Raw genomic sequence first — 25,584 nt, 5'->3', positions numbered from 1 at the left:
GGGGCCAAAAAAAGCATATGATATCCTTGTCTTCATCAGTCAGGATGCTGCATATAGAAGTCGGGAAATAGAACTTTTACACTTGGCATATTGTGTGCATTTCAGATCAATATACTATAGGAAGAATGTTGATACTTTGGAGAGGGTACAGAAGAGGTTCACCAGGAGGTTGCCTGGATTAGGAAATTCGCTACAAGGAGAGATTGGATGAACCTAGATTGCTTTATCTGGAGCTTCAAAAGATGAGGAGCAATTTGATCGGAGTGTATAAAATTTATGAGAGCCATAGTGAGGGTAGACAGTCTGAGTTTTTTTTTTCCAGGATGGAAATTGCATATAGAGGCCATAGGTTTAAGGTGACAGAGGGCAGGTTTGAAGGAGATTTGTGAGCATGTTTGTTTAAGTAGTGATTGGTAGGTGCCAGGGTAGATGGTGCAAACAACACTTAAGAGGCATTTAGACACACATTAACAGACAGGAGGGAGAGATATAGATTATATGGTAATACCAGTTGATAGACTCTTGACTGGTCAGAGCATGAGTAGGTACGGGGAAAAGGCAGGAAATTGGGACTGAGAGGAAAATTGGATCAGGCATGATGGGCCAAATGGCCTAATTCTGCTTTTATATCATCTGGTCTTATGACCTTATCTTGTACGTAGGCAGATGGGGTTAGTTTGCATTGGTATCAATGTTGGCACATGGATTGTAGCCCAAAGGGCCTGTTTCTGAACTGTATTGCTTTATTATTTTATGTTCTATAGGAATGTAAGATGTGGTAGATGATTGGACTTCCAGATAAATGGTCTACATCAGAAATATTGAACATTCATTTCTCTCCATAGATGCTGCCTGGTCCATTGAGATCCCCAGTTTCTGTTCCTCCTGGTCCCAGCACCTGCAGTCTCTTGTTTCTCCAACTTCTATAGCAGAACCAGAATACAGGATGTGGTGGAAATACTTGTCAACTAGTGGTTCATGGGCAGCCATTGCTTGTCAGGCTTACTGCTCTTACTGGAGGTCATATCTAAAATTTCTCGGAGGTTGATGGCACAGTACTTTTTCCTAGTTATTTTACATTAAGTTGAACAAAACAGTGGTAAATTCTTCCACTATCTTCAATAGGGATTTGCTTCAAAGTTAACCACTTGCTCCCTGATATGAATTCAAAGTTGGCTTTTCATAGAGCAGGATTTAGATAAATTGGAGAAATGGTTGAGGAAAACTTAATCTGAGCAAATGTGAGGAGTTGCATTTTTTACATCAAATGTAAGGAAAAAGTAGATAGTACGTGACAGGACCCTGAACATCATTGAGGAGTTTTAGGGTTCAAGTCCACTGTTCTCTGAAAGTGGAACATAGATTGATAGGATGGCAAAGAAGGCATAATTCCCCAGCCAATGAAGGCAAATGAGTACATGTGTCAGGAAGTTGTTATGCAGTTGTATAAACTTATGGTTAGGCTGTGTTTGGAGCATTGTGTGCTGTGCTGGTCAATGTATTATAGGAAGAACGTCAATAGGATATTGCCTGGATTAGCGAGGATTATGTCCTATGAGCATCAACTCTACATGGATTAGGCCAACAAAGTATCTTGTATATTTATTGTAGAACAGTCTCCCTTTGAAATTTCTGTTCCCATCTTTGTAGATGTATGAATTAGGCAAGAAAAAAGTTGTCTTTTGAGAGAATTGAGTGAGATATGATTGGGTTAGGGTGATGCCTAGCTTGTTTGAATGTTGGCACATGGCCAAGTGGTGAAGGCGTCAGTCTAGTGATCTGAAGATCGCTAGTTCGAGCCTCAGCTGAGGCAGCTTGTTGTGTCCTTGAGCAAGGCACTTATCTACACATTGCTCTGTGATGACACCGATGCCACACTGTATCGGCCCTAGTGCCCTTCCCTTGGACAACATTGGTGGCGTGGAGAGGGGAGACTTGCATCATGGGCAACTGCTGGTCTTCCATACAACCTTGCCCAGGCCTGCGCCCTGGAAAAACCTTCCAAGGCGCAAATCCATGGTCTCACAAGACTAGCGGATGCCTATGATGAAGCTTGTTGGAATAGCCTATTGATATTCACATTCTGCACTCGTATATGAAAGTTTGGCACATTGAAATATCTCGCAGCATGAATCAAAGACGAGAAAGGAAAGGGAAGTCTGGTATGAGGAAAGGTGGGAAGGAGAAGGAGCAATCTGATCCATCCGTCTTTTGCCAGAACAGTAAAGCCTCTGAAAATTTGAGAATGATTATTCTTTTGGTTTCTAAATATACATCCAAACAGCCCAGAGTGAACAAAAGGCAGCTGTTTGCTCCTTAAATATTCTAGATCTTTTGTAATCTGACTTCCGTAAGAATCCTCAATGAGAACATGTGGTACATTTTTTTTAACAGGATGTGTGGGGAGTTGAATAGATGCAGTCTTTCTGAAGAAGTGAGTTTAGCGCAAGAATTGTGTTTTACTCTGATTCATTTCATCTACTAAATAACTGCATAGATTAAATGAGTATCCTAACTTCCTACATTTTAAGCAGGATATTTTCAACTCTCCCTTCCTTTCCTGCCATTATTGATTCCTTGAATAACAACCTATTTTGTGAGTGTTAGAACTCATCAAAATGAATGAGTTCTAACACTCAAAGGAGAGTAGGCTTTATAAACGTATTTGGCTTCCTGATTGAGACTGCTTCTGGCCTCATACATTATGAATTCACACATCACACACACATGGGAGCAGAGCTAACACAGGACAGACATTCCCATTCCCTATTCAGAAGGGATAAACAAAATTTTTGCATTTGTAGCTCTCAATACATTCAAATAATGATCAATTTTACTGTCGGGTACAATGGACTTCCTTAACTGTATGATCAGTTTCATTTGGTTTCATTTGAAAGCAAATGCAACTTCATGTGAATTTGTTGCAGTGTGGAAGCAAGTGAGAGGTGACCAATAATGTTTCAAATGGAAAAAACTGCAAGGCAGCAAAATGGATGAATACAGCTTCGCTTTTGTGAGTTCCTGACCTCATTCAGGATAACTGAGAAAATTGGAATTGTCGGCAGAAAAGCAACCTATCAGATAAAATGAGAGAACTGTGAAGACCACACCAACAAGAATGATGCTAGAAGAGCTCTTTACATACTGTCATTCTGAATCGCATTGGCACTGTGCTGGAAGCAGGAGAGGATAATTATAAGATTGGAAGGAGACAGTAATAATCATGGGATACAAAAACTGGGCTTTGACTTAACAACACACACAAAATGCTGGAGGAACTCAACTTGTTATTCATTGTTTTGTGCTGAGACTCTACATTTGGACTAAAAAGAAATGGGGCATGGTCTACTGACATCTCCTATGAGATTCCTTTGTCTTCGGCCCTTTGCATCTTTCATCTATTATCTCCTAATTTCTCACATCATTCACTCCTGCCATGCCCTCAACTTCCTACCTTCCTTCTCTCACCTAGATTCACCTACCATCAACCAATTCATTCTTCCCCACCCCCATCCTTTTATTTTGGCTTCTGACCTCTTTCTCCCCCCCCCCAGTCCTGATAAAGAATCTTGACCCAAATCTCAACTGTTCACTTCTCTTCATAGATGCTGCCTGACCTATTGAGTTCCTCCAACGTTTTCTGTGTATTACAGCAGATTTCCAGCATTTGCAGTCTCTCTGGTGCCTCTGCTTTGGTTTATTACCTACAATTTCAAATCTCACTTGTATTCACCTGTGGATGCTTGCAGCATCGGAACATAGTCGGACCAGAATGAGCACTCCGCTTTCTTCAGACCTTTTCTATTTTCCAGGCAGTTTGTGAATTCTTTATAGTTGTTGCCATCCATATTATCAAAAAAATTGAGCCACAGTGGCAGAGTATCATCAGCAGATTTTCTGGAGAAGGTGAAGGGGTAGTTGGGGTTGCTGACAAAACAGAAATAAATAAGTACATTTAAAAATACAACACAGGGTTAATTTGTTGACCTTAAACTACTCTTGGGGATCCTTGCCCATGAAGTGTACATGCAGAATTTGAAGAAAGACCTATCCCATGTTCATGAAATATTATCTGTGTTCAGCATTATAACTAAGATTATACACATGATCAAAGTTACTGATTAAACAAGTGGAATTTGTGATTGAATGATTTGCATATTCAGTAGTTGGTACTAAAGCAAGATGGGCCTGAAGAGAGTGTAGATTGTTTGATCCAGCTGAGTTCTAAAATGAACATTATCTTCTATGTTACTTAATCTCCTGTTGGATTACACATTTGAAGTCAACAGGAGGAGCTTCTCTAAAATTCTTATGCCAAGTTAAACTGAGGAATTACTGAATTACGACTGCTAATTAGAGCCAACCAACTTTACATTGGAAGTTTCCATTTTAACTTTTTGCATATTGATCTTTATTACTGGATGAAAGTCAATTAAAAATAACATGGAGGCGAATAAGCCACTAAATCCTAAACAATTCTAAACTGGTTAAATGTAATGGATTTAATGCAGCAAATCTTCACTGAAGTGCTTTGGGAAAGAATTAGTACCTAAACCATAAAAGCTGATATTCGGACAGAAGAGCCAAAACTTGCTCAAAGAGATAGGTTTTAATGGTTTTCTTAAAGGTGGGGTGGGGGAGAGAGAAGTTTAAAAGAGGTAGGGATGGAATAATGGAATCGAGGGCTTTGGTAATTAAAGGCAAGGCTAGCAAAAGAAGAATAATTACATTCAAGAACATTCAAGGGACCAGAATACTATAAATTTCAGATACATAGCATAAAACAAAAATCTCGTTACATTTAACATAATAGTCCACAAACACAATTCAGTGGGGAAATGCGATAGATGAAAACACAAGCAGAGGATGGATTTTGGAGTACTAAATTGGTCTGATTCTTTAAAATGTAAAATAAAACACATGAATGCATTGTTTGTTATTAACAGTATTGTAGCAAGAAGTTTGAAAGTCATTACGTTAATGCTAATACCCTGTTATGAAGAGTATCATACTTCACACTTTTTTCCCACTTTTTCTCTCTTGCTTTCCCTTTTATTCTAGAACTTTGTATCTCTCAATGTCTTTCATGATTTGTGGTCCCCTTTAGTCCTCATGGTATTTATCCCAAGAGTGGGGTTGTGAGGTAAAGAATTACTACTTACCCCGATTTGACAAAGTTGGCAATGTACTGGATTATAGTGAGTGACAAGCTTTGCTCTTGTACCGTGAACATCTGTTCTGAGTCAGGATGGAGAGGCAACCCAAAAACAAACTGAACCTCTGAGGAAAGACTTGCACTGAAACAGGAAGAGAACACAACCTCATGAGTAGAGATTAAAAGTTGACTCTGTACTGTCTATTATGGAAGTAAACTAAATAGTTATTCTTTGGTGAGCCATTAATTTATCTTAGCACCTTAATACCATAAGGGAAAAGACATTTATAATCATGTGTTTCTGTACAATGAACATTCAGAGTAACATTGATTATCTTGAATCCATTTATACAGAAGTGTACAGAAGCCAAGCATAAATGGCATAAGGAGCTCACTAACTTCCCATCTCACTAAACATCTCCTGCACCAACTGTGGCAAAGGCTGCAGGTCTCAAATTAATCAATCATCTCAGAAGTGCATTTGGGAAAGGAGAAGACTGGGCCAAGTCGTCAGTAACACTCTAGAGCCCCGTGAAAGCTCTTGGATATTAAACACATTCACTGTTTAATGTTACACAATAGGTACTGGATTGTGGCTGTGGAATATTAGATGTACTGTCATTTTCCATACCCTGGACAAGGAGGATGAATCAGCAGACTGGTAAAACACCGAGGGAGAAATTAGTTATCTTTATCCAAGTATGTTCCCTGCTTAAGCACCAATTATAACAAAAAGCCGTACAGAATTACAAGAGGCTGCTGTCTAGCATTAACACCACCACAGAAATACAAGTGACTAAATAATTCATGTTAAAATCCTGGTGCTTTATAAAAAGGGATTCAGATTGATAGCACAAGAGAAAAGAATTAATCCCGAGACTGAAAGCACATACTGTTGAGGTAATAAATAGAACTTAAATCCCCCCTGCCGCCCACTCCCACACCTGTTTGTAGAACTAGTGCGGAAGTGGGCAATCTGCCGCAAGAGACGGTTGCTAACAGCTTGTCCTCTATGATTTAAGACCACTGTTTGCTAAAGATGGAGGAGAATAGGTTGTGATTTCAGGCAACACTAGTGGACAGATGACTCGCGTTAAGGATTCTGGCAAGGCAAGTAACAATACCATGTGCCAGACACATAGTATTTGTCAGAAGGAATAATCAATCAACCTGCACCAGATTTACCATTCACACTAATACATCTGCACAGCCTTTCTTAATGTTTTAGGCACAGAATCACAGCATGGAAACAGGCCCTTTAAACCACTTCTGAAGGAAGCCCACATCATCACAAGCTGCACGCAGACTTCAGTGGAGGACAAGACTGAACCCAGACTGCTAGAGCTGTGAGCATGTCTGATTCTCAGGAACAGACTGACTTGAGATTAATACATACATCCTCAAAGACTTCAGGTCTTGACATGTGGCATTGATAGTGTCCTCCTTACCTTGGTGAATGTGATCATGTGACTATTAGGCAAATAATGTCCAAGGAATTCCATGGGAAAGGAGATGCCTATAGCTCAGTTTGACTGATATATCAGATCCCATTATGGTGAAAATATAACTTTTATTCTCTGAGGCACTTCCTATGGGTCAACGTTGACCTGGTTCCATTTCTCTTCCATGGATTCCGTGGTTCACAAAAAAGAAGGCAGGAGGCTGTGTTGGTTCCCAGATGCTAGGGTTCAGTATGTCTCGGAATAGGTGCAGAACATTCTCGAGAGGGTGGGCGAGCAGCCAGAGCATATGGTGCACATTAGTACCAATGATATAGATAGAAAGGGGCAAGAGGTCCTGTGAAATGAGTATAGGGATCTAGGGAAAAGGCTGAAGAACAGAACCTGCAAGATAGTAATCTTTGGAACACTCCCAGTGTCAGGTGCTAGTCAGGGCAGGAATAGGATGATGGTACAGATGAATGAGTGGCTGAAGGAGTGGTGCAGGGGGCAGAGTTTCAGATTTCTGGATTATTGTGATCTCATCTGGGAAAGGTATAACCTATACAAAAAGAATGGGTTACACCTGAACCCGAGGGCGACGAAGATCCCTGCGGACAGGTTTGCTCGAGCTGCTGGGGAGGGTTTAAACTAATTTGGCAGGGGAATGGGAGCCAGAGGGATTGGGCTGAGGATGGGGCAGTTGGAATACAAGTGTGTAATTAGACTGTGGGGATGGAAAGGCCAATGACTCTGCAAAATTGCAGTTTGTGGGATGAAATGTAACATCGGGGCAAAATCAAACTGGGTGATGAATACATGCAGAATAAAGCAGATCTTGTAGCACAGTTAGTGATTGGCAGGTATGACATTGTGGACATCGCTGAGAACTGGCTGAAAGAAGATCATAGTTGAGAGCTTAACATCCAAAGATACACTACCCAGCTAAAGAACAGGCAGGTAGGCAGAGGGGGTGGGGTGGGTCTATTGGTTTAAAAGATGAAATCAAATCCTAAGAAAAAGATGACATGGGATTAGATAATGTAGAATCCTTGTAGGTAGAGTAAAGAAACAACAAGGATAAAAATACTGTGGGAGTTGTATACAGGCCCCCAAACTGTAGCTACAATGTGGGATATACATTTCAACGGGAAATAGAAAAGGAATGTAATAAGGGCAATGGTGATAGTCATGGGAGATTTTAATATGCAGGTAAATTAGGAAAATCTGTTTGGTGCCAGATCCCAAGAGGGGGAACTTGTAGAATGCCTCTGAGATAGCTTATTAGATCAGCTTGTGGTTGAGCCCACTAAGGGAAGGGCAATTCTGGATTGGCTGTTGTGTAATGAATCAGATTTGTTTAGGAAATTTAAGGTAAAGGAACCCTTGGGAGACAGTGATCATAACATGATAGCATTCACTCTGTGGTTTGAGAGGAAGAAGATAAAGCCAGCTGCATCAACCTTACAGTGTAGTAATGGGAATTGGAGGAATAAGAAAGTAGCTGGACAAAGTTGATTGGAAGGGAACACTAGCAGGGATGATGGCAGAACAGCAATGGCTTGAGTTTCCGGGGCAATTTGGAAGGCACAGGATAGATGCGTCCCAAATATAAAGAAGTATTCTAAAGGGAGGAGGGGGCAATTGTGGATGACAAGGGAAGTCAAAGACGACATTAAAGTGAAAGTCAGGGCATATAATACAACCAAAATCAGTGGGAAATTAGAGAATTGGGAAGCTTTTAAAAACAGCCAGAAGGCAACTAAAAAGAAACATAAGGAGAGAAAAGTGAAATATGAAAGCAAGTTAGTTAAAAATATCAGAGGATACCAGAAGTTTTTTTTCATATTTATAAAGAGTAAAAGAGAGGTAAATGGATATTGGACCACTGGAAAATGATGCAGAAGAGGTAGTAAGGCAAGAAATAATGGATGAACTAATATGTATTCTGCATCAGTATTCACTGTAGAAGACACTAGCAGTATGCCGGCAATTTGAGAGTGTCAAGGAGTAGAAGTGAGTGTCATTGCTATTACTAAGGAGAAGGTGCTTGGGAAGCAAAAAACTCTGAAGTTAAATGAGTCAACTGGATGAGATGGACTACACCCCAGGGATCTGAAAGGGGTATCTGAAGAGATTGTGGAGGTATAAGTAATGATCTTTCAAGAATCACTAGAGTCAGAAATGGTTCCCAGAGGACTGGAAAGTTGTGAATGTCACTACACTCTTTAAGAAGGGAGAGAGCAGAAGAAAGGAAATTATTGACCAGTTAGCCTGACTTGATTTCTAAATAGGAAGAAAATTCAAAAATCAGAGGTGCAAAGGAACTTGGGAGTCCTTGTGCCAGATTCTCTAAAGGTTAATTTGCAGGTTGGGTCAGTAGTGCGGAAAACAAATGCAATGTTAGCATTCATTTCAAGAGGACTAGAATATAAGAGAAAGGATATGATGCTGAGGCTTTATCAGGCATTATCAGATTTCACATAGAGTATTGTGATCAGGTTTAGGACCCTTATCCAAAAGATGTACTGACATTGGAGAGGGTCCTGAGGAGATTCATGAGAATGATTCCAGGAATGAAAGTGTTAACATATAAGCAGCATTTGATGGCTCTGGGCCTGTAGTCACTGGAGGTTAGAAGAATGAGAGGGGGAATCTCTTTGAAACCTATCAAATTTTGAAAAGCCTAGACAGAATGGATGTGGAGAGAATATTTCCAGTAGTGGGTGAGTCTAGCACCAGAAAATACAGCCTTACAATAGAGGGACATCTGTTTAGAACAGATATGAGAAAGAATTTCTTTAGCCAAAAGGTGGTGAATTGTGCAATTCATTGTTATGTATGGTTGTGGAGGCCAAGTCATTGAGTATACTTAAAGCAGAGGTTGATAAGTTTTTGGTTAGTCAGACCTTCATCAGTTACAGGGGAAGACAGCTACACACAATGTTTCTACAGAATGGCTACAAGGTGAAGGAAATCCATTGGGTTCTTAACAGGGCTGATGGGAAAAAACTAGGAAGCCTAACAATGCAGAGAAACCTGTCGTTACACCTGGCTTCCCTATATTTCCACAGTTTCTGGAAGTATCGTCAGGATCCTGAAGAAACACCAGGTTAATACCATCTATAAACCCTAAAGGAAGCTTGTATCACAGCCTATGTGGGTTAAAGATGAGCTGGGACTCAAGTTGGCTGGCACTTGCAGGATTCCCTGTGAATACGGAGTAGTGTATATCAGTCAAGTAGGACGTACAGTGGAAACCTACATCAAGGAGCACAGGAGGTGTATCAATTTGGGTTACCCAAAGTAATCGGTGGTAGAAAAACACTGCATTTGCAATGGCCATAGAATTGACTTCAATGGTATAAAATTACCGTGCCATGCCAATAGCTTTTGGGACCACCTAGTAAAGGAAGCTATTGAAATGAAGTTAGAGAAAAAGAATTTTAAAATTCTTTAAATTCTTTAAATTAAAAAGATGAAGGGCTCGTTTTAAGTAAAAACTGGAAATCAATTGTAAATAAGGACGTAGAGCAGAAACCTGATTGGATTAAGGCTAACCAATCAGGAGGAACTGTCTACAGGGGGGGGAGGGGTATGAATACCACCAGACTAGACATACCCAGGCATTATCCTGATGAAGATGACCGAGTTTGTCATCAAAACGTTGGCTACAATCAATACCTTCACCAGGCTAGAAACCTGAGAATCATAACTTCTACAATCACATCCAGATCATTAATATAAACAAAGGTCTCACCAGTAATCTCTGTGATGCATCACAAGCTTCAAATTACAAGAAAGAAACCCTTCAACTGTCTTCCTCTGCCTCCCATTACCAGTCCTCACTGAGGGGCCTACCTTGGAAAGGGTGAGTAGATTAAGTTTAGATTAAGGATCTGACCTGGGTGTGACAAATTGATTCAATCAGAAAGGTGGCATGCCGGCAGCTCTAGTTCATTACAATTTTGAGGAAATTTGACATCATCAAAGATTTCTGCAAGTTTCTATAGATATGTGGTGGAGAGCTTTCTAACTGGTTGCATGGGAGCCTGGTATGGAGGTTCCAATGTACAGGACCCCAGGAGACTGCAGAGGATTGTAGAGTCAACCAGTTCCCTCAGGAACAACCATCTGTATCATTGAGGGCATCTTCAAAAGGCAATGTAACAAGAAGATGGCATCCATAATTAAGGGCCATCGCCATCTGTGATATGCCCTCTTTTGTTATTGTCATCAGGAAGGTAAAATAGCCTGAAGACTCTTACACAGTGATTCAGGAGCAGCTTCTTTCCCTGTCAGATTTCTGAATGGCCAATGAACACCACTTTATTATTCCTTTTATTATACAATTTTTGTAATTCATAGTAATTTTATTTCATTGTACTGGTGCAAAAGAACACATTTCATGTCAAAAGGCAATGGCAATAACATTAATTCTGAGTTTGATTCAGTCCACATTGCCAAATTGTCCTCAATCCATAGGGTCTTAACTTTTACAGCAATGTCCCAAAAGACTTTACTGAAGTCCCTAAAGGTACTTTGACAGCACTCCTTGAAAAAATCAATTGAATTGACAGATAGAATCTCCTCTTAAAGTTCTACTGACACTTCCTGATCAGCCCCTACTTTTCCAAGTGGAGAATAACTCTATTCTTGAGAATCCTTTGTAGGCAATGATGTTTGACAGATGACCTGATGGCTTATCCTTGCTGTTCTTGAATAAAGATACCACATTCACTGGTATTTTTAATGATAATATTCTCTAGAATTCCATCAAGCTGTTCCTGAATTCTTCAAAAGTGCAATGTTCTTCTCAAAAGTGAATATAGATGAGAAATATTGTTTAAGACCATGCCCTTGTCCTATGGCTTAACATATAGTTTAACTATTTTGTCCTAAATGGACTCTTCTCTTTACTTTATATGCTAACAAAATTGCTTTTAAACATTCCGTAAACATGCCTGACTGTTTTTTTTTCTCTTCTTAACTGTTTTTTAAGTACCGTCCTATATATTTGGTACTCCAGTAGGACCTCTTGATTTTGCTCTCTAAACCTGCCACAAGGTACCCACCCCCACCCGTCTTTTTTTTTAAATGGGTCTCACAATATCCCTTGACATCCAACATTCCTTGGACTTGTTAAAAATACTTTTCATCATCACTAAATCACACCAGCTCTGAACTTCCCCTATTCTGCTTTTGAATGGTCTTCTGGTCCTGTGTGGACCTATCTGCAAGTAGGAACTTGCATTAACTTTTGGTAGGTCTTGCCATTTGAAATCAGTCTTTCCCACACCATACCTTAATTATTTTCTCTTCCTCTCCATAACAATCTTAAAGACTGATTGATTTGAACTTCTTCTTTTGAAAAGTTATCAGGAAGGATTGCTACTACAGGTTAATAGAAATAACAATGTCAGAAAGAACACGTAAGAATCAAAGGAAAATGGGAGCAGGAGTAGTCTTTGCCGTCACTTGGTTTTCAAACTTTTCTCTCATGGCAATGTTTTTAAAACAGCAAAGTTCAAGAATCTATTAGAAAAATGCCTATTTTCACCATCTGCTACTCTGAGAATCACTTTCTTGCAGGCATTCACAGTAGAATAAAGCAATACAATAGAATGAATGAAAAACTACACACAAAGACAGACAAACAACCAATGTGCAGAGGAAGACAAACTGTGCAAATACATCATAACAATAATAAATAAATTAATTAAATAGATACATATTGAGAACACGAGTTGTAGATCCCTTGAAAGTGAGTCCGTATGTTGTGGAAATTAGTTCAGTGTTGAAGTGAGTGAAGTTCTTGACACTGGTTTAGGAGCCTGATGGTTGAAAGGTAACAACAGTTCCTGAACCTAATGGTGTGTTCCATGCAGGTCAGTGTCTGACATGATTAGTGGTTGATTCTCTCAACCTCCTGCCATTCAGTAACTGAATTATTGAACTACATGATACTTTCTTTACATCGTTGTAAAGAAAGTCACTAGTACTTCATTGACTTTTCTACCAAATACTGGGGATTTGCTTTACCATTTTCCTTCTTTACAAATTACCACACTCATCACCATCCTTGAATGGTAAAGATGGGTTGTTGCATTCCACCATTCTGTTCCGATAGGAGTATTCCTCTAAAATATCTCTCCTCATGAAAAATCATAGCCATCCATTGCTAATATGAATGTTCAAATTGGCACCTTGACCCTGAGTGAAAATAGGATGTTCATGGCACCATCCTAATTTCAATCGACTTAAAACAGATATATTTTCCATTATCTATTTTTCCAGACTTTTATATCATCAGGATTTTTCTGAAGATCATATACTGATGACTCTCCCATTATCACCTTGGAGCTTCTTATCCTTGGACCATCATACTACTAATCTGTTCAAACAAGTGACTTTCATCCTTAGCAATTTCAGCTTCAACCTCAACTCTTTGCTTCTTGACCCCCATTTTACCCCATTCACATCCTCCACCAGTGTGAACTACTACTTTCACATAAATGCTCTCTTGCATACTTATGGTTATCTTCTAAGGAAGGTAAATGAAATGTTAGCATTCATTTCAAGAGACTAGAACATAAAAGCAAGAATATAATGCCGAGTCTTTATAAGACATTGGTAAAACTGAATTTAGAGTATTGAGCAGTTTTGTGTCCCTTATCTAAGAAGTGCTAGCATTGGAGATGGTCCAGATGAGGTTCACAAGAATTATTCTGGAAATGAAAGGGTTAATGTATGAGGAGCATTTGATGGCTCTGGGCCTGTAAGCACTGGAGTTTAGAAGAATGAGTGGGCATCTCATTGGAACCTGATGAATATTGAAAGGCCTAGATAGAGTGGACGTGGAGAGGATGTTTCCTGTAGTGTGTGTGTCTAGGACCAGAGGGTATAGCATCAGAATAGAAGGATGTCCATTTATAACAAAGATGAGAAGTAATTTTGTTAGCCAGAGAGTGGTGAATCTGTGGAATTCATTGCCACAGGTGGCTGTGGAGGCTTGGTTATTGAGTGTATTAAGTGGAGTTTGATGGGTTCTAGATTAGTGTGTCAAAGGTTATGGGGAGAAGGCGGAAGAATGGGGTTGGGCGTGATAATAAATCAGCCAGGATTGAATGGCAGTGCAGACTCGATGAGGCAAATGGCCCAGTTCTGTTCCCATGTCTTAGATTTATAGTCCTATTCCTGTGGCATCAAATGTTAACCTGACTGCTGCAGTTCAGTTCCTTGTACCAACTACTACTTATTTCTGTGATTCTCTCTGGGGGGAAAAATATCCTCTCTGAAGTCAATTCAATCAGTCTCTGAAAGTCTTCATAATTTGGCCTTTGACATTTCATTCACTTCAGCAATGAATGCTCAAGGCATCCATCCATTATACGTTCCATCCAGTAAAATCTGCATCATTCCTTGTAATTACCCCTTGCACAGCACGATTCAAGAAGCATTAACAATGGGTTATCTAGCTAAGTACTTTTTACTTGGTGGGACCTGAGTTGCTGGAACTCTGTCTATCACTGAGCATAATTTTGTATGAAAGTTGCCACTTCTCCAACACTCTCAACACTAATGAAAAGTAAAATGGTCTTTCTCCAGTCCAATTTTAAAATCTTGCTCTGAAGCCAGACACTTTCTACTTTTTACTTGCATTCCATTCTGTCATTTTTAGCTAATTTTTCCTGGATCATCACACATTCCCTTAATCTCATTTATATCAAACATTTGCCTCCTACAAACTGATGTTATAAAAGTGCATTATATCAGAGATCATGCCTTTCTTTTAAAACTGTCACATAACCCTATTATGTAATGAGTTCTGCTGCTCAGTGATATGAAGTGATGCTTCAGAAGCATTTTTAACTGAAGTTATAGTTCAAACATCACATCGGTTAGTTTGTCATATCCAACAGCATTGCAGGAATTTAAAGCAGATACATGCTCAGGCCCATCCAGATTCAGTAAGGGGCAAGAGTGGGGAATAGAAGAAGAGGGAAGGGTGAAAGAATATTTTTTAACAGGAAAGAAAAATTGATATTCATGCCATTAGGTTGGAGGTGACTCAGACAGAATTTCAGATGTTGCTCCTCCACCCTGAAGGTGGCCTCGTTGTGGCACAAGCAGAGGCCGTAGACTGATATGTCAAAACAATTAGTGCACCATTGAAACTAGTCATATAAGCATCGAGGAAGCATTCTATACCACCCTGATACAGCATAAATAGTCCTAATAGTGTTTCTTCTTTCAGTTTCATGTTAATTCCTCCCAGTTAGAATCACTCAAAGCAGATGTTACCCTGCCCATAGCATTAAAAGACCCAAACTAAAGTCATAAAATTCTCTAAGGACATCACCATAGGGCATTTTCCCTCCCTTTTTGCTTGTTCTTTGTAATGTTTAAGGCAGTCTGCCATATGTACCTCCTCTAATACTATACTGCAGCTTAATGGGACTACCCTAGTTTAGGCTTCATTTATCCACCTAGCAAAACTGTCACTATTCAAGTCCATCTCCAAGAATCTTCTTTGATCCACTTTCCCTATGCATTACATCCCTGCTGACATTGCACCACAGAAATGAAGTAATGATTTATTTTCTCCATGTCTTTTTTCACTCCAAACAGTTACTTTTCTTCAGACTATTAATCCCACACAACACATACAAAATGCTGGAGGAACTCAGCAGTTCAGGCAGCATCTATAGAAATGAACATGCAGTTGATGTTTTGGGCCAAGACCCTTCTTCAGGATTGGAAAAGAAGGGGGAGGATGCCAGAGTGAAAAGGTGGAGGGGGGAGGGGAAGAAGGATAGCTAGAAAATAATAGGTGAAGCTAAACGGTGGGAATGAAGGGCTGGAGAGGAAGGAATCTGAAAGGAGAAGAAGGTGGACTATAGGAGAAAGATGGAGGGGACTAGGGGGTGGTGATTGGAAGGTGAGAAGAGGTAAGGGACAAGAGTGGGGAATAGAAGGAGAGGGGAGGGGCAGAGAATTTTTTTTTTAAATAGGAAAGAGAAATTGATATTTATGCCATTGGGTTGGAGGCTACCCAGACAAAATTTGAGGTGTTGCTCCTGAAGGTGGCCTCATTGTGGCACAAGAAGAAGTCATAAACCGACATCCCAGAACAGTTACTGCACAATTGAAACTCGTCATATCCCATGAATAGTTTCAATTATGCAGTAATTTTCCTCAGTTAAACATTGAAGACTACCCAACAGTCCTAGGGGTTTAGAGGAACAAATTTGTAAAGAGGACAGACTGTTGCAAGAAACAAGTTGTTACAGTAGGTGATTTAAACTTTTCATGTATTGACTAGGAATCCCATACTCTAAAGGGACTATATGGGATAGAGATTGTCAAATCTGTTCAGGAAAGTTTCCTTCATCAGTTCATTTAAGTTCCAATGAGAAAGCATGTGATACTGGATGAGGCAGGACAGCTGACAAATGTTTGTGTCGGGGAACGCTTTGTATCTAGTGACCATAATACCATTAGTTTCAAAGTAAATATGCAAAAAGATGAGTCTGGTCTGCAAACTGAGATTTTAAATTGAAGAAAGGCCAATTTTGATGGTATCAGAAATGATCTGACAAGTGTGGATTGGGAGAGGCTGTTTTTTTGGTAAAGGTGTACTTGGTGAGTGGGAGGCCTAAAAAAATGAATTTTTGAGAGTACTAAGTTTGTATGTGTCTTTCAGAATAAAAGTTAAAGATAACAAGTGTAGGGTTTTCAAGAGATATTGAGGCCCTGGTTTAGAAAAAAAAGGAGATGCATAGCAAGTATAGGCAGGTAGGAGCAAATGAGGTGCTTATGGAGTACAAGAATTGTAAGTGAACACTTAAGAAAGAAATCAGGAATGCTAAAAGAAGGCATAAAATTGCTCTAGCCGACAAGGTAAAAGAGAATACTAATGGACTCTACAGATATGTTAAGAGCAAAAGGATTGTAGGGCACAAAATTAATCCTCTGGATGACCAGAATGGTAATCCATGTATGGAGCCAAAATGGATGGTGTAGATCTTAAATGCATTTTTTTTGCATCTGTATTACTTGGGAGATGGATAGAAGTGAGGCAAAGTGGCAACAAAGTCATGGACCCTGTACAAATTACACTGGAGAAGGTGTTTGCTACCCTGAGGCAAATAATGGTGGATAAATCCCCAGGGCTTGACAAAATGTTCCCTCGGACCCTACAGGAGGCAAGTATGGAAATTTCCAGGGCTCTGGCAAAGATATTTTAAACATCCTTAGCAACAGGAGAGGTACCAGAGGATTGGAGGACAGCCAACATTGTTCTGTTGCTTAAGAAAGGCTCTAAACATAAACCGGAAAATTATACGCTGGTGAGTCTGACATCAGTTGTGGGAAAGTTATTGGAAAGTATTCTAAGAGATTGGATACGTAAACATTTGGATAGACATAGTCTGATTAAGGATAGTCACCATGGCTTCATGCATGGTAGGCTGCGTCTAATCAATCATATAGAGTTTTTTGAGGAAGTTACCAGGAAAGTGGATGAAGAAAAGGCAGTCGATATGGATTTTAGTAAGGCATTTGACAAAGTCCTGCATGGGGGGGCTGGTCAGGAAGGTTTAGTCACTTGGTATTCAAGATGAGGTGGTAAATTGGATTAGACATTGGCTTTGCGGGAGAAGGCGGAGAGTATATGGTTGCCTTTCTGTTTGGAGGGATGTGACTAGTGGAGTGACGTAGGGATTGGTGTTGGATCCTTTGTTGTTTGTCACCTATATCAATGATCTCGATGAGAATGTGGTTAACTGGATCAGTAACTGTGGTCTGCAGATGACACCAAGATTGGGGGTGTAGTAGACAGTGAGGAAGGTTATCATGGCTTGCAGAGGCACTTGTATTAGCTGGAAAAATGGGCTGAAAATGGCAGAGCAACACACATCAAAGTTGCTGGTGAACGCAGCAGGCCAGGCAGCATCTCTAGGAAGAGGTACAGTTGACGTTTTGGGCTGAGACCCTTCGTCCCTTGTGTTAGTGTGAAAATGGCAGATGGAGTTTAATGCAGACAAGTGTGAGGTTTTGCACTTCGGTAGGACCAACCAGGATTGTTCTTACACAGTGAACAGCAGGGCATTAATGAGCATAGTAGAACAAAGGGATCTGGGAATACAGGTATATAATTATTTGAAAGTGGCATCACAGGTAGATAGAGTCGTAAAGAAAGCTTTTGGCACATTGGCCTTCATAAATCAATGTATTGAGTAGAGGAGATGGGATGTTATGTTGTACAAGACATTGGTAAGGCCTAATTTGGAGTATTGTGTGCAGTTTTGGTCACTTACCTACAGGGAAGTTGTAAACAAGATTGAAAGAGTGCAGAAAAAAATTAAAAGGATGTTTTCAGCTCTGGAGGACCTGAGGTATAAGTAGATTGAATTGGTTAGGACTGTTTTTTAGAACATAGAAGATTGAGAGGAGGTTTGATAGAGGTATACAAAATTATGATGGGTATAGAAAGGGTAAATGCAAGCAAGCTTTTTCCACTGAGGTTGGGTGGGAGAATGTGGTCATGGGTTGCTGGTCATGGGTTACTAGTGTGTATCATGGTTTTCGGTCGGGTGCCAGACGCTCGGAGAGATTCGGCGGGGGAAGGTTGCCTGGCGCTCGGCCAGGGGCCATGGTCGAGTGGTTGGCAACTTGGGCCGGCTCCCCCATTGGACTTAGTCTGGTGAGGAGGGTGTGAGGACACCCAGCAGGACTGAAGAAAACAAGACCTGACAAAGGGCGGATGAGCTCCTTGTGAGCCAACGGCCATCTTCCATGGAAGAGATTAAAGCCTCACCATATATCTATGAATCGTATCCTATACACTTAGCTAGAAGAGACAAGATGAACTTGGGCGCTGCACCGTGTGCCTGGGCCTGCCCAAGGCCTCCGCCTAAGGAAGGGCCGAGCTTGAAGAAGCGGCCGTGGTTGGAGGCCGACACGGCCTTGGGCTCGAGTTCGGAGTGGGTGGCGGCGGGCCATCCCATTAAATATATATGTTCAAAATTAACTCCATAAAACTTTTAAACAACTGATGCAGGGTGAATACCACTTCCTTGTCCTTTCCTTCTTCTTTTGAAACACTCTATGCTTTTGATCACATTTTTTACCTTTGCATTCACTGTCTTTGAGGAGAGGGGAAAAAAATTAATGGAAGTTGGAGAAATGGATGTTAAGCTATCAGGTTGGAGGATACCCAGAGACAATATGAGATGTTGCTTCTTCAATCTATTGACCCATCATGGAATTAGAGGCAGCCAAAGACCAACATGTTCAAATCGGAATGGAAATTGGAATGAAAATGGTTGACCACAAGGAATTCCTGCTTGTTGATGATGGAACAAAGGTCTTCAACAAAGCGGTCCCCCAATCTACATTGGGTTCCACCTGTATGGAGAAGGCGCATCAGGAGCACTGGATACTGTTGATGACACTAACAGATTCATAGATTAAGTGTTGTCTCATCAGGAAGGACTGTTTGGGGCCCTGAATGGAGGTAATGGAAGAAGTGAATGGGCAGACGTAGCATTCTTCTGCTTTCAGTGATCAGTGTCAGGAAGGAGATTAGTGGGGAGAGATAAATAGACAAGAGAATCATGAAGAGAGAGATCCCTGCAGAAAGCAAAGAGTGGGGGAAGGTAAATATGTGTTTGGTGATCGGATCATGTTGAGGATGGATCCATCTATGTTTCTCCAGAATTTTGTGTGTGTTACTCTGGATTTCCAGCATCTGCAGAATTTCTGGAGTTTATGGCCTCAGTTCCTGAAGCCCAACCCTCTGTTGATTCATCTCAGACAGTGCAATCCTTTGAAGCTCCCAGTGCAGACCTTGAGATGTAAAACAGACATTAGTTGAACCTTGGCCAATTATCTTGGCACCATGGTAGCATAGTGGTTATTGGGATGATGTTGCAACTCTGGCAATTGGAGTTCGGAATTCAATTCCAGCACTATTTGTAAGGAGCCTCAATATGTCCTCCCCATGGAATATGTGGGTTTTTACTGGGTGCTCCAGTTTCCTCCCATGGTCCAAAGATGTACTGGGTAGGTTAACTGGTCATTGTAAATCAGGGTAATCAGGGGTTGCTGGGGCAGCATGGCTTGAGGTGCCAGGAGGGCCTGTTCCATGCTGAATCTCTGATTTTGGGCACATCTTGCCGATCCTTGGCTATTAGCCGCCTTTCCCCCATTCACTTCAAACAAAGCACACTCTTCCTCTCCTTCCTAATGTTTGTTTGAAATACTAATAAGATTTTTTGTGTTTCGGCTTCACTATGGAAAACACTAGCAATATGCCAGAAATTCAGGAGTTTCAGGGGACAGTAATGAGTTTAGTTGCTATTACTAATGCCAAGGTGCTTGGGAGCTGAAAGATCTGAAGATAGTTAAGCCACATTGCCCAGCAGGACTACACCCCAGGGTTCTGAAAGGGGTAGCTGAACAGATTGTGGAGGCATTAATAATGATCTTTCAATAATCACTAGATTCTGGAGGACTGGAAAATTGCAAATGTCACTCCACTCTTTAAGAAGGGAGGGAGGCAAAAGGTAGGAAATTATAGGCCAGTTAGCATGACTTCAGTGGTTGGAAGATGTTGAAGTCCATTATTAAGGATGAGGTTTTGAGGTACTTGGAGGCACATGATAAAATAGGCCAAAGTCAGCATGGTTTCCTTTAGGGGAAATCTTGCCTGACGGATCTGTTGCCATTCTTTTGGGAAATATCAGGCAGGAGAAAGGAGAGTCAGTGGTGTGGTCAACTTGGAAGGTCTTTAGCAAAGCACTGCACCTGAGACTGTTTAACAACATAGAAGACCATGGTCTTGCAGGAATGATACTAGCATAGATGATTGGCGGACTGGCAGGAGGCAAAGAGTGGGAATAAAGGGGACCTTTTCTGGTTGGCTGCCAGTGACTAGTGGTGTTCCACAGGTGTTGTTATTGGGACCATTGCTTTCATACTATATGGCAATTACTTGAGTGATGGAATTGATGGGTTTGTGGCCAAGGTTGCAGATGATACGAAGATAGGTGGAAGAACCCGTAGGCAGGGAATCTGCAGAAGTACTTACATAGATTGGGAAAATGGGCAAAGAAGTGGCTGATGGAATATGGTATAGGGAAGTATATGGTCATGCACTTCAGTGGAAGGAATAAAGGTGTAGACTATTTTCTAAATGGGAAGAAAATTCAAATATCAGAGGTACAAAGGGACTTAGGAGTCCTTGAACAGGATTCTGTAAAGGTTAACTTGCAGGTTGTGTTGGTGGTAAGGAAGGCAAATGCAATATTAGCATTCATTTTGAGAGGACTAGAAAATAAAAACAAAGATATAATGCTAAGGCCTTATAAGGCATCCGTTAGGCTACATGTAGTGTATTGTGTGCAGCTTTGGAAAGTATGTTTTGGCATTGGAGAGGGTCCAAAGGAGGTTTATGAGAATGATTCCCTGAGTTAGAGTTGATGCATGAGGAGCATTTGATAGCTATGGGCCCGTTCTCACTGGAGTTTAGAAGAATGAAGTGGGGGGATCTCACTGAAACCTCTTGAATATTGAAAGGTCTAGAGAGTGGATGTAACATAGAAACATAGAAAATAGGTGCAGGAGTAGGCCATTCGGCCCTTCGAGCCTGCACCGCCATTTATTATGATCATGGCTGATCATCCAACTCAGAACCCCGTCCCAGCCTTCCCTCCATACCCCCTGACCCCCGTAGCCACAAGGGCCATATCTAACTCCCTCTTAAATATAGCCAATGAACTGGCCTCGACTGTTTTCTGTGGCAGAGAATTCCACAGATTCACCACTCTCTGTGTGAAGAAGTTTTTCCTCATCTCGGTCCTAAAAGGCTTCCCCTCTATCCTCAAACTGTGGCCCCTCGTTCTGGACTTCCCCAACATCGGGAACAATCTTCCTGCATCTAGCCTGTCCAATCCCTTTAGGATTTTATACGTTTCAATCAGATCCCCCCTCAATCTTCTAAATTCCAATGAGTACAAGCCCAGTTCATCCAGTCTTTCTTCATATGAAAGTCCTGCCATCCCAGGAATCAATCTAGTGAACCTTCTTTGTACTCCCTCTATGGCAAGGATGTCTTTCCTCAGATTAGGGGACCAAAACTGCACACACAATACTCCAGGTGTGGTCTCACCAAGGTCGTGTACAACTGCAGTAGTACCTCCCTGCTCCTGTACTCGAATCCTCTCGCTATAAATGCCAGCATACCATTCGCCTTTTTCACCGCCTGCTGTACCTGCATGCCCACTTTCAATGACTGGCGTATAATGACACCCAGGTCTCGTTGCACCTCCCCTTTTCCTAATCGGCCACCATTCAGATAATAATCTGTTTTCCTATTTTTGCCACCAAAGTGGATAACTTCACATTTATCCACATTAAATTGCATCTGCCATGAATTTGCCCACTCACCCAACCTATCCAAGTCACCCTGTATCCTCTTAGCATCCTCCTCACAGCTAACACTGCCACCCAGCTTCGTGTCATCCGCAAACTTGGAGATGCTGCATTTAATTCCCTCATCCAAGTCATTAATATATATTGGAAACAACTGGGGTCCCAGCACTGAGCCTTGCGGTACCCCACTAGTCACCGCCTGCCATTCTGAAAAGGTCCCGTTTATTCTCACTCTTTGCTTCCTGTCTGCTAACCAATTCTCCACCCACACCAATACCTTTCCCTATACTAGGTGAGTCTGGGACCAGAGGGCACAGGTTCAGAATAGAGGGATGTCCATTTACAAAAGAAATGTGTAGGAATCTGTCTAGCCAGAGAGTGGTGAATCTGTGGAATTCATTGCCATGGATGGCTGTGGGGGCCAAGTCACTGAGTATATTTAAAGCAGAGGTTGATAGTTTCCTGATGAGTCAGGGCATCAAATGTTACAGGGAGAAGGCAGGAGAATGTGGTTGAAAGGGATAGTAAATCAGCCTGGTGGAATGGTGGAGCATACTCGATGGGTCAAATGGCCTAATTCTGCTTCTATGCCTTATGCTTTTCTAATTAAACAATAATTGTTAGAAACAGATAAAGCACTGAAAATGTGGTTTTGAGTGACCACTGCATGGTTAAAATTTATTTTGTCAGGGAAGTTAACTTTAAGATCTGATCATGCAGTTATTTTAGTACAAATCCATCATCCTTTAGAAGCCTCAGTTCTAAGCACATCCATCCAACTTCATAAGGAAAATACTAATTAACTTTACTTACGGTTACTCTTTAGATATATTTAGATATCCTTTCACCATCCTTTATGGCAGGAATAGAACTTGTTGAAATTTGCCCTCAAATAATAATTACTTTCTGGCTTTCTTTCAATGGCTGCTCACACGTTAGGTTAGATATTCCCTGTTAATGGAATGTTCTTTTTGATAAAGTAAGATATAATAATGAACCGTGCCAGCTGGCTGTGGACATTACTAGATGCTAGCCAACCTGGAACTGCTAACTAGAATTGAGAAACTGTATGAAAATGAGAGAAGAAATATTCTCTGAAGTAGAGCAAAGAAACTTTCTTTCAGCCTAATATCTGACTAATATTTATCTCTCAACCAACATTACTTAAGATAAGTTGACTGGTTATTATCAGATTTTGAGAAGTATAAATTAGTTGTGGTTTTTCATGCATTACAACAGAAGAAGTTTGATTTGTGTAACACCATTCATCCACTTTATAAAGATTGGTATTAGTTCTGTTACCCTTCATTGATACAGTGAACTATGTCATTCACGTCAAATTAAATTAGCGACGACTGTACCCGGCAGCCTACAAGTGTCGCTACACTTCAGACGCTAATATAGCATGTCCATACAACTCGGTAACTCTAACCGTAAGGAACACACACAAAAAGTGCTGGTGAACGCAGCAGGCCAGGCAGCATCTATAGGAAGAGGTACAGTTGACGTTTTGGGCCAAGACCCTTCGTCAGGCCTAACTGAAAGAAGAGATAGTAAGAGATTTGAGAGGGGGAGGGGGAGATCTGAAATGATAGGAGAAGACAGGAGGGAGAGGAATTGAGCTAAGCTGGAAAGTTGATTGGCAAAAGGGATACGAGGCTGGAGAAGGGAGAGGATCATGGGACAGGAGGCCTAGGGAGAAAGAAAGGGGGAGGGGAGCCCTGGGCTATCTCTTCTTTCAGTCAGTCCTGACGAAAGGTCTCGGCCCAAAACGTCGACTGTACCTCTTCCTATAGATGCTGCCTGGCCTGCTGTGTTCACCAGCATTTTTTGTGTGTTGCTTGAACTTCCAGCTTCCGCAGATTCCCTCGTGTTTTCTAACCATAAGGAAACTGGAGCACCTGAAGAAACCTCTGTGGTTACGGAAGTATGCATGAACTCCTTATAGACAGCAGTGGCAATTAAACTTCAATCAAAGATTACTGGTGCTGTAATAGTGTGATGCTAATATCTACACTACCATGCCACCCTTATTTGGTGAACTTCCACCAAGTCTAAATCCCACTTGTTGATCAGAAAAAATAGAAGACAAAAGTCTAACAATTGCATTTTGAAATCATTAATGGACTCTAAATTTGCTGCTGTTTGCCAGGAACATTTAGATTTCCCCCAGCTTTTAGATTTATTTTTAAAATGACGTGGTCTTGTTCTGGATTTTCATTCAGGTGACACCTCATATATTTGAACTCCAGGAATTCATTTGTTATTAAGAATATTTTGACTTGCTTATGGAGTATAATTTTGCAGCACACCAAGATTTTCACCTGAAGTAGCCCTGGAACAGTTCTGGATAAGAACCACAATGAACCCAGGACATTAGCATTCCACTCCTGATAGAGAACTGGAAGGGTTTTGGCCCTAAACGTCAACTGTACTCTTCTGCATAGATGCTGCCTGGCTTTCTGAGTTCCTCCAGCATTCTGTGCGTGTTGCTCAGATTTCCAGCATCTGCAGATTTTCTCTTGTTTGTAAATGATTTGCAGGTTTCTTTTTCTTACCATAATAGTTTGTAATTAAAACAAAAGATTCAAGTCCTGAATCTCCACTCACCACCTGCACACAATACTTCAAATTAGGCCTCACCAACATCTTATATAATTTTAACATTGCGTCCCAACTCCTATACATAATGCCTTGATTTATGAAGCCCAATGTGCCAAAAGTTATCTGACTGTGATGCCACTGACTACGAATTACGAATCTGCATTTCTAGAACCCTTTGTTCTCTTCTCAGTGCCCTACCACTCACTGTGTAAGACCTCCCCTGGTTGGCCCTCCCAAAATGCAACATCTCATACTTGTCTGCATTAAATTCCACTTGCTATTACTCAATCCATTATTCCAGCTGATCCAGATTCTGCTGCAAACTACAGTAGTTTTCCTTGCTGTTCACTACACCCACAGACTTGCTGTAATCTACTAAATTTGCTTATCCATTCTACCACATTATCATCCAGATCATTGATATAGAGGGCAAAAAAAAACATTGGGCCTAGCTTCAACCCTTGAGGCACACCACTAATAACAGGCCTCCTCTCAGAGAGGCAACCACCTACCACCACTCTCTGGCTTATTCTACAAAGCCTTTGTCTAATCCAGTTTGCTACTTCAACTTGAATGCCAAGTGACTAATCCTTCTTGACCAACCTTCTATGTGGGACTTTGTCAAAGGCCTTGCTAAAGTCCATATTGAAACATCCATGGCCTTATGTGTGCTTATATATACTTACTGTCATTCAGTTTTTATTATTATGTATTGCAATGTACAGTTTCTATCAAAAACAAATTTCACAACATATCCCAGTGATATTAAATCTGATTCTGCTTCTAATTCTGATTTTAGTATCGCACTTTCTAGCTGAGATCCCTTGTGTATAGCTTGAGGAAACTTTCCTGAACATATTTGACAAGCCCCATTCCATCGAGCCTTTTTACAAAATGGGTGTCACAGTCAATTGGTGGAAAGTTAAAATCACCTACTATCGCAACATT

General features: G+C 40.9%; 1 protein-coding gene across 1 annotated transcript in view; it reads right to left on the bottom strand.

Moving 5' to 3' along the window:
- The window catches only part of tg (thyroglobulin), a 348,151-nt gene that overhangs the window by 4,099 nt on the left and 318,468 nt on the right, over nucleotides 1-25,584 (bottom strand). The window contains exons 44-45 of the mRNA XM_063057803.1: nucleotides 5,163-5,297; nucleotides 3,734-3,927 (exon numbers count right to left, since the gene is read on the bottom strand). Of these exons, the coding sequence (XP_062913873.1) occupies nucleotides 3,734-3,927; nucleotides 5,163-5,297 (329 nt within the window). The remainder of the gene's footprint in view (nucleotides 1-3,733; nucleotides 3,928-5,162; nucleotides 5,298-25,584) is intronic.

The sequence above is a fragment of the Mobula hypostoma genome, chromosome 1 (assembly GCF_963921235.1).
Source record: "Mobula hypostoma chromosome 1, sMobHyp1.1, whole genome shotgun sequence".
Taxonomy (NCBI): domain Eukaryota; kingdom Metazoa; phylum Chordata; class Chondrichthyes; order Myliobatiformes; family Myliobatidae; genus Mobula; species Mobula hypostoma.
Note: the sequence above shows the minus strand (reverse complement) of the source record. Positions and strands in the feature narration are given on the sequence as shown.